Genomic DNA, 9,666 nt, shown 5'->3' with positions numbered 1-9,666 from the left:
TGTGTGCTTTACTATGTTATAAGTGAGAGGCAAAGTGTATGTATTGTTCAGCTCTATTCCATCAAAAGTTGAAATAGTACTGTAACGGGTACCTCCATTTGACGGATGCTCCGAGTGCTTCCCGAGGGCTCAAAGCACTCCACTAGACACCATAACCACCGCAGACCCCACGAACCGCCGCAGCTTGGTTGAGGTCTCGCCTTCCAGTAGGTAAACCTCTCCTAAATCCAGAGAGCAGGAACAGGAACAGGAACAAGCTCTTACAAGAGCTTACTCTGGGGAATATAGTGATTATAGCAATCCCCAGAGTGTAGGTAATTCTCCAATCCCCCAAACATGAGTCGAAACTTCATGAAGGTACAAGATGATCTGTTTATTGAGCACTAAGGCATTTCTTTTATACACATTTTCCCCACAAGGTTACCACCCACGTGGACCTTGTGGAGCACAGGACACAAAAATTAACAAACCAATAGGAACAATAATTAACACAGTAACACTCCCACATAGTCTGCAAGCCCTCCCCACTGCCTGTGATATAATTAAGCTAGCTAATGGAATAACCTAATTATCCACAGGCAAAAAATATCCACTTTTACCCAAAGTCCAGAAACACCCCAAAACACAAAACATATCCCCATAAATCCTATCCCTGGATAGCCCTGATCTGGGTGAACAACATATCCAAAAATCACCCAGTCACTTCTCCTCTATCCTGGAGATAATTGGCTTAAGTGGCTGTGGTAACTTAATTATCTCCAGGTACAGGAAATATCTCTAAGTCAAAAACTGTTACAAAAACCACATAAAAATACATAACTCTTATAATACAATGTTTAACCTATATGTCCAACATATCCCCAGCTAGCTTGGATCTAAGCGCTCAATATGTCCAATGTTAAAAGTGCCCTATAGTACAAATAAGAGTGGGGTCAGAAAATAGCAAGGGATGATGGGAGATTGAGGAGGGACAAAGCAGCCAGTTTCAACTGGTCTGGCAGTGTCCCTGGGACAACGCCCTGCTGGAGAACAATAGGACAGGAAAAAGGGGGACGGGAAGAGGCACATTTTCCCATGGAAGTCCCTCTTTAGCATGTCTTTTTGCAGGGCCCATAGTCTTGGGGCAGAAATAGTGTATTAAAACCCCATAAGCCCAAATAGGGTTTTTAAATGGCAATACCTCCAGGGGCCATAGTCATAGGGCAAGAGGCTGGCAAGCAGGCCTCTCCAAACCCCAGTGATGCTTTTGTCACACATCTTCCCTCCCAGGGGGAGACTAACCAGGTACCTGACCTCCTGTCGGTCAGTACCTGAGTTAGTCGAGCAGCCCACCCACAACCAAGTACTGCACCTGTAGTTCTCAGGTGTCCAGCTTTGTCCTGTCTGTCCCAGGCTGCAGGGGGCATGTCCGCCACCCCGGATCTTCCTTGTGCTCCAAAGCATGGAGCTATAGGTACGTGGTGGGCAGAGGCCAACTGCTGGGGAGGCCTGCAGGTATTCAGGCCCTGAACCAAGGAGCTGTTGTGGAGAGGAGGGATCACCTACCTCCTCCTCCTAGCACTCCTGTAGTGGGGGTTGGGGATCTGGACCGGCCATCGAGCATCCCTGTGGGGTAAGCGGCCACTGGGGAGAGAGACCGGTTGTCTCCTCTCCCTGGTAGGTAAGCTGCTGCTGGGGAGTAGGATCGACTGTCCCCCTACCTGTGAGATGCACTGCCACTGGGGAGAGAAACCAATTGTCCCCTCTCCCTGTATGATGCACTGCTGCTGTGGAGGGAGACCGATTGTCTCCTCTCCTTGTAATGCTGCTTGGTGCTGGGTAGTGGTAGCGACCATCTCCACTCCCAGGGATGCTGGTTGCTGCAGGGATGAGGGACCGACAGTCTCCTCTCTCTGGGACACGGGCTGCTACTGGCGAGAGAGACCGACCATCTCCTCTCCCTGTAGGATGCACTGCCGCTGGGGAGAGAGACCGATTGTTTCCTCTCCTTGTAATGCTGCTTGGTGCTGAGTAGTGGTAGCGACCATCTCCACTCCCAGTGATGCTGGTTGCTGCAGGGGAGAGAGACCGACTGTCTCTATTCCCTGCATTGGCCCTTTTTTCATGGATAGCCCCAATATCGCGTATAACTTAAGCTCGAAAAGCTGTGCCACTCGGGTCTCCTCGTCCAGCTTGTGCATGGTTGCCACAATTGCCTCTGCTGAAGGTTTCGGGCCATACCTGGTAACCGCCTCTTTACCTTATCCCAGTAAGCAGTGCCATCAAAGTGATAGATCATGTATGCTTGCTCCAAGGCTGTAGGCACCTCTGTTTCCAGCGACGCTGCACGACGTTGCCCTCAATATACTCCACACATTACCAGTGTCTCCGAGCTGCTTCTCCTTGCACTAGGATGCCATCCCACTGCTGCCACCACTGTAACAGAACGCCTGGCACCTTGACCGAGTACCTTCTGTTGATGGATGCTCCTAGTGCTTCCGGAGGGCTCCAAGCACTCCACCAGACACCATAACCAATGCAGACCCCACGAACTACCGCAGCTTGGTTGGGGTCTCACTGTCTTCCACCCACTCTGGACCCAAGACCAGGATCCAGCTTCCAGTAGGTAGACCTCTCTTAGAATCTAGAGAGCAGGAACAAGAACAGGAACAAGCTCTTACAAGAGCTTACTCTGGGGAGTATAGTGATTATAGCAATCCCCAGAGTGTAGGTAGTTCTCCAATCCCCCAAACATGAGCCAAGACTTCATGAAGGGTAGAACAGGTTTGTTTAATGAGCACAAAGGCATTTCTTTTATACAGTTTTCCCCACAAGGTTACCACCCACGTGGACCTTGTGGAGCACAGGACACAAAGTCACAACAGCCAATAAACACAGTATTGTACAGTTAGACACTCCCAGCTAATGTACACAAACCCTCCCCTCTGCCTGTAATACAATTACCAAACACAATGTACTAACTCAATTACCACAGGCAGAAAATATCTAGTTTTACCCAAAGTCCAGAAACACCCCAAAACAACAACATATCCCAACAAATTATACATCCCTGGATAGCTCTGATCTGGGTGATTTTTGGATATGTTGTTCACCCAGACCAGGGCTATCCAGGGATGTATAATGTGGGGATATGTTGTTGTTTTGAGCCAACTACTATCACTGGCCTGATTCCCCGAATTGACTGTCTGCCACTAGTGAATCCCAGTTGTTGTGGGTGCAAAATAAAGACAAGAAATTGTTGGAGTCTATTAGGTAATATTTGTATAATTGACTTGGAGGAGGTTTGGAGGCCTGGCCCTTTATCCGGTTTTAAGATTAGAATTGCTCTGATAGTGTGAGGGGTGCTACCATGGCTTTGTCTGGGTAAATAGTGATACAAAGGGATGTTAGGGCACCAGTTATTTGCCTTTCAATATTTGGGAGGGCCTGGTGTGAACAGGGTGTCTGAGGTAGCAGGTAGTGGCAGTGCAGAAGAGACCTCATCCTGGACAGTCATTGGTGTTTTCGAGAAAGACTTGGAGTATTATGTATGGGAGTTGGCTTTGGTTTTCCACTGTTCGGCACATTATGTCAAGGGGTAGAGATGTCGCGAACATAAAATTTTCCGTTCGCGAACTTCCGCAAATGTTTGCGAACGGGCGAACCGCCATAGACTTCAATAGGCAGGCGAATTTTAAAACCCACAGGGACTCTTTCTGGCCACAATAGTGATGGAAAAGTTGTTTCAAGGGGACTAACACCTGGACTGTGGCATGCCGGAGGGGGATCCATGGCAAAACTCCCATGGAAAATTACATAGTTGATGCAGAGTCTGATTTTATTCCATAAAGGGCATAAATCACCTAACATTTCTAAATTGTTTGGAATAACGTGCTTTAAAACATCAGGTATGTATCGATCAGGTAGTGTAAGGGTTCCGCCCGCTTCACAGTGACAGACCAAACTCCCCGTTTAACGCACCGCAAACAACCGCAAACGGTCCATTTGCACAACCGCAAACTCCCCATTTGCACAAGGTTGGATACCAAGCTAGCCATGTCCCGTTCCTTGTCCTCACTGATGTCATTGAAGGTCTCTTCCTCCACCCAGCCACGTACAACACCAAGGGTCCCCGAAAGGTGACAACAAGCCCCCTGTATTTTTTTTTAAATGTACACTACTGTTACACCAGATATGAGTTGCACTGGTGTGACGCTGTGCCCTGGCAGGCCCTGAAACGCACACGTGTGAAGGAAACTGACTGCTATTATTTCACAGTTAAATTTCTATTTTTTTTTTTTATGTGCACTACTGTTACACCAGATATGAGTTGCACTGGTGTGACACTGTGCCCTGGCAGGCCCTGAAATGCACATGTGTGAAGGAAACTGACTGCTATTATAGGAAACTGAGTGCCCCAGAACAATATAGAAAATAAAAAATAACTTTATTCGAATACACGTAAAATTAAAAAAGCTGAGTGCATCAAGCACAAAGATATACAGCTTAAAAAATCACAGCGCTGAAAAAGTATATATATCACTCAATCAAGTACAATCGCTGTGATGATGTAAATGACTACAATCAGTGCTGTTTAGAGTCAAGATAAATATTGTGTTCACAATCAATGAATAAATATAGTTAGGTAGAGATATAGGAATAATATTTTCGGCATCCAGATCAATCAAATTGAGCGCGCTCAAATCAAAACGTTCCATATGCGTTCCAGATGCATTCCACATATGGAACGTGGAAGTAGAAGTGTAATGATATTGATGTTACAAAGTGTTGGAGTCCAGTAGCCAGATCAGCAATGTTTTCTGCCAGAGGTAGCCACTCGTTACCCAGGTGGTTGAGCCCCTGAGCCTTGAGTGGCCTTCTGGTCTTAAGCAGAGATGGGAGACTGGAACAGAGAGATGATAATCGTAGTGAGGCAAGCCGAGGTCAGTGGGAAGGAGAAGCAGCAAAGTCAAAACGGTCCAAAATCAGCAACAGGTAGGAGAAACAGGAACAAGCTTGATTAGAGAGTACAGGAACCACAATAATCTGGCAAAGGTACAGAGACAGGAAGTGGCTTTTATAGGCCAAGAACCAGACACATGACCAGACACAGCTGAAGAGACTTGTCACTGATACCAATGCTTATAGAGTCAAGGTTACCAGATCTCAGGTACATTTGCAAAAGGCAGGCTGATGTAGTGGTAAGGAAGAGGTTTAGCAACATGTTAACCAGGGTTCGAAACCCAGCAGAGTCAGTTCCTCACAAGAAGATTGTACTCACTTCCAGTTTCGTTTTGATTTGAGTGCGCTCAATTTGATTGATCTGGATGCCGAAAATATTATCAGCTGAGAGGATCTGTCCCAGGACCAATGAAGAATGAGAAGACTGGGAACACCTACAGCACTGATTAATTGGACATTGGGACTAGCCCTATTTAAAGGGATTGTATTAAGGGGGGAGTAGGATGTATGATTTTACTGCTCGTAAGATTGTATGTGGTTATTTTTTATTGCGGTCCCTGATGAAGTTCATGTTTTGAACGAAACGCGTAGGACCTAATACCGCATTTCTAAATTTGATCTTAATGGTGTTTTTTTCACCTTTTATATGATAAAATATTTGGAGTTTGATCCTATTCAGAGTCCCGTGTACCTTTCAGCTATTCCGTATTGGAAAGGAGATTACTAGCCCCCCACACCATCAGGGGAGGCACCCTATGAGCGCTTTTATCTACATCATCTCGTGAGTGCATTTATTATTAGCGCAAGATATATTGTATTTACTGTATCACACTATTGTGTTTTTTTGTATGTTCTCTTTATAGAATTTACAGCCGTATCCCGATTTGGTTGTGGTTTTTTGTATTTGTAAAGATCGTTTGTTGTGGATAACGATCCCGGGAGGCTGCACATTAACTGAAGCTAAGTAATCCTACACTACCTTGTGGTGTTTATATTTGTTGGTTCTTTTGTTACACCCTAAACATGACAGCCATCTTTCGCAACAATGTACTGCTATATACTCATACCCTCAGTGCAACTAGCCATGATATACGCACGTTCAGCCTAGCATGCTCAAATATAACACACTTCTGTCTAAAAAATAAAATAAAAAAAATAATAAAAAAAAAAGAATGCAGCTCCGAATGAATCTAAAATGGATGCTGTCCAGGAGGTGGGAGGGTCTGCTGCTGATTGGCTGGAATGTGTCTGCTGACTGTGAGGTACAGAGTCAAAGTTTACTCAATGATGACGAATAGGGGGCGGACCGAACATCGCATATGTTCGCCGTCCGTGACGAACGCAAACAAGCTATGTTCGCCAGGAACTATTCGCCAGCGAACCGTTCGGGAAATCTCTAGCTATCACTAATAATAATTTTCATGTTTAAAAAAAAAAAAAAAAAAAACCTGCTTGTAAAAAAAGGTATTTTTAAGTTTGACTATAATTTAGTTCCATACACCCTAAAACACATGTGGAACATGCAATATTTTATAATATTGTCATTTCCAATTAACTAGATGGCACAATTAGTTAAAAAAATAGACTGGATCAGCTTTTAATATCAGGATGTTTTATTGAAAGTCAAAATGAGAAAAAAATAGTTCAAATAGAAACAATGTATACTTAATATATATCCTGAACTCTTCTGAAAGAACCAACCCTTGGAGTTATGGCACCCCACTCACTGAATCTCCTGTACTCTCCAGGTCTAAGATAATACTGCCTTCCTCTGTAATTTGGCAGTTCATAGAAGATCCAATGGCCTTCGAGTACATTGCATGAATGGATGTCATTATAATTAAATTCCTCCTGAACCTTTGGGCAATCCTCAGTAAACTCCAATGTATGACCTCTAAAATCTTCTTTCTCGTAAATTCTTATCCTAAAGGCCCCACGATACTGCAAAACAAATAATAAAAAAAACATAAACATATATAGGCATCTTGTTTTTAAAAATAACATATTTCAGTGTTTTCGATTTTTAAGTTAAAAAGATCTAAAGTTTTAAAGCAGTAACTAAAATAATCCATTCATATCAGTCAATTATACATATGAAATGAGAGGATTTTCCCCCCCAAAATGCATATGACCATTGAAATCAGTGAAACGTCATTAAATGTATGATATTGTATGCAGACAATTGTAGCTGGAGAATTAACTGAGTTGGAGATTTTTGCCATTTTACCCTAAAACGTCAATTCTCCACTTGCCAACTGGTTTTCTCAGCTGGCAGTCTATTTAAATTTGAAACCATGATTTTCAAAGATGTTAGTACAATATAAGCCTTAAGTATTCAAAGGGCCATCGGCATTCTGAGTTTTAAAAAGCCAATGAATCTAGAAGTTAAAGATTGAATATTTAGGCCTGTCTGAAGACAAAACATGGTGAGATTAAAAATGAATTCTCATTTTTTTCTGAAAGCATTGATAGTGTTTGTTATTCAGTTTTGTAAAGCCCGAAATGAAGTGGTCATAACGAGAAAAAAAATTTGAAATGCAGCAATTAACAAATTTAATGCAGTTGGCAACATTTATGTTTGATGCATATTTCTTCAGTTGTAACTTGATATTAATCAATCAGTCCGTTCACATATATGTTATTCATTATTCTTACAAATAGAGTTTGAAGAAATGTCATTGTCGCTATGAATTATTATTCACACCATTGATGACTACTTTTACATAGAGCTAAGGATCTCTACACACCTGTGGAATTATTCGGCAGGAATTGATGGAATCATTAAAGCCGTTCCAGTGCTGGAAGTCAGGATACTCTCCCCTCTTCAGGAAGTACTGGTGCCCCTGGTTGTTTGCACGCTCATATACAATCCAGTTTCCATTCTCCACCTTAATGGAATTGCAACGACTAAAATGTGAGTGCAAGTCTGAATTATCAGAGCTGCACTCAAAGGAACGGCCCTGGAAATTCTTGTCCTCGTAGAAGATGATCTGAAACCAAAAGTGAAAGGGGAAAAAAAAAAAAACTGAATCTAAACAGTTCAGTCAAATTTTGGAAATAAATACAATAAAGTGTAAAAAGGAAAAACTGTATTTGCTTGCACAACAAGTAAATTAACTGAACATTCTCTGTAAGCTGTATTATCCTCCTAACCATACTTTTTCAGAGAAGCACTGGATTAATTGTTTCTCCAAGCGAAACATCAATTTGACAAAGCGTGGATATTGTCCTGTATGCACTGTAGGTCCACAATCATTTTCTATGAGAAGCAATAGATTGATTCCGAGATTACTAATCCTCACAATGTCATTGCAAGAGGATTGGATATTGACAAAGGGTTAATATCCTAGGCAAGGATTGTACCACGCTTAAAGTCAATACATGTAAAAAGGAATAGTTGACTCTTTTGCATCTTTGATGGTAAAAAGCAGCCATTCAATATTATTAGTGCCAAAAGCTGGTAAATGTTACAGCTGAAAGGTTTCAGCAGATTCTATGGTTCATCTGCGTTTTAACTTTCACATTACCCATGTCCACCTCCACTGGTGATGAGCACTACTTGGTGTTTACACTTTTTCAAATCTGACATAATTCAAGTCCAGTTTATTACCATAGCATCTAAACCAGTACATTACCATAGCATCTAAACCAGTACATTACCATAGCATCTATACCAGTACACTATAAAAAGGTTTACTTGCGCATGCACACGTCACCTGCAATCATCTGAGCAAACTGCCTTTAGTGTTTTCATATATTTGAGTTGACAAATTCGACTGGTATTTATTGAAAACTGCATACACCATGTTCATAGACAGAAATGGCAGCTACATTTGTGTAAATAAAAAATAAAAAAAATGCATGGAGATAGTCCTAGTATTATATAACAGATAAGTTTAAAGTTTTTTATTTATTTATTTTTTTTACTCTTTTTTTATTTTAATGGAGGACCTAAATCTATGTTAAAAACCAAAACACTTAATATAATATTTGTTCCTATTTCCTTTCAATGAAATTATTTCTAATTTACTAAAAAATGCAGAGTTTACTTTTTTTGTACATACCAAGCAGTTTTGTAGGCTTTCTTCTAGGTTTTTTTTTGAGAAAGAAATGTGATATCCTCCACACATCTACATTTTTTTTGCTCAAAAAAGTGCCTTCTTCAACAAGAGTATTGAATAATAACTATGTAATTAAACAAATAATTTTACCTCTAAATACACAAGAGAAAAAAATTAAATAATACATTAATACATTGTTTATGTACTTAGGATTTCCATTCATAGATTACCTTTCCCATTTTGGCTCTAATGTAGATCCTGGACTTTAGTGCATGAGTGTTGCACAAACTCTGGTTTATATATGTAGCCCAGAGCTTGTTCTGCAATTGTTTAACAAAAGAGATGCAAGCTTTAGGGTCAAAAGGGTTTGCCTGCCTCTTTCCATTATATATAGTGTTGGAGAATGTTCATTGATTCTGAATTATAGACTTTTCAACTTACAACTGTTACAGCCTGCGTGCAGAATTTTCTGAGTGCCTAGGCAGTATTTATTTAAATTAATTAATTTACTGAAATTTTATATTCACTACATTCATCTTTATATTCTCTTTTTTCTTATTCACATGGTGGGTCAGCTAGCAATTAATATTCGCTGTATGCATAATGATCAACTAACAGTATTTTTATTGTACTTATTTTGCATTAGTTATTTAAATGCATGACT

General features: G+C 41.2%; 1 protein-coding gene across 1 annotated transcript; it reads right to left on the bottom strand.

The window, feature by feature from the left end:
• Window positions 1-6,536: 6,536 nt before the first annotated feature.
• Window positions 6,537-9,290, bottom strand: LOC134570809 (gamma-crystallin 1-like). Its single transcript, XM_063428788.1, has 3 exons — window positions 9,233-9,290; window positions 7,689-7,931; window positions 6,537-6,882 (listed from the first exon to the last, which is right to left on the bottom strand). The coding sequence occupies exons 1-3, from the start codon at window positions 9,239-9,241 to the stop codon at window positions 6,607-6,609; spliced, it is 528 nt and encodes a 175-aa protein (XP_063284858.1). The 5' UTR covers window positions 9,242-9,290; the 3' UTR covers window positions 6,537-6,606.
• Window positions 9,291-9,666: the final 376 nt, after the last annotated feature.

This window comes from Pelobates fuscus, chromosome 8, assembly GCF_036172605.1.
Source record: "Pelobates fuscus isolate aPelFus1 chromosome 8, aPelFus1.pri, whole genome shotgun sequence".
NCBI classification, from domain to species: domain Eukaryota; kingdom Metazoa; phylum Chordata; class Amphibia; order Anura; family Pelobatidae; genus Pelobates; species Pelobates fuscus.
This window is presented reverse-complemented; position numbering and strand designations above follow the sequence as displayed.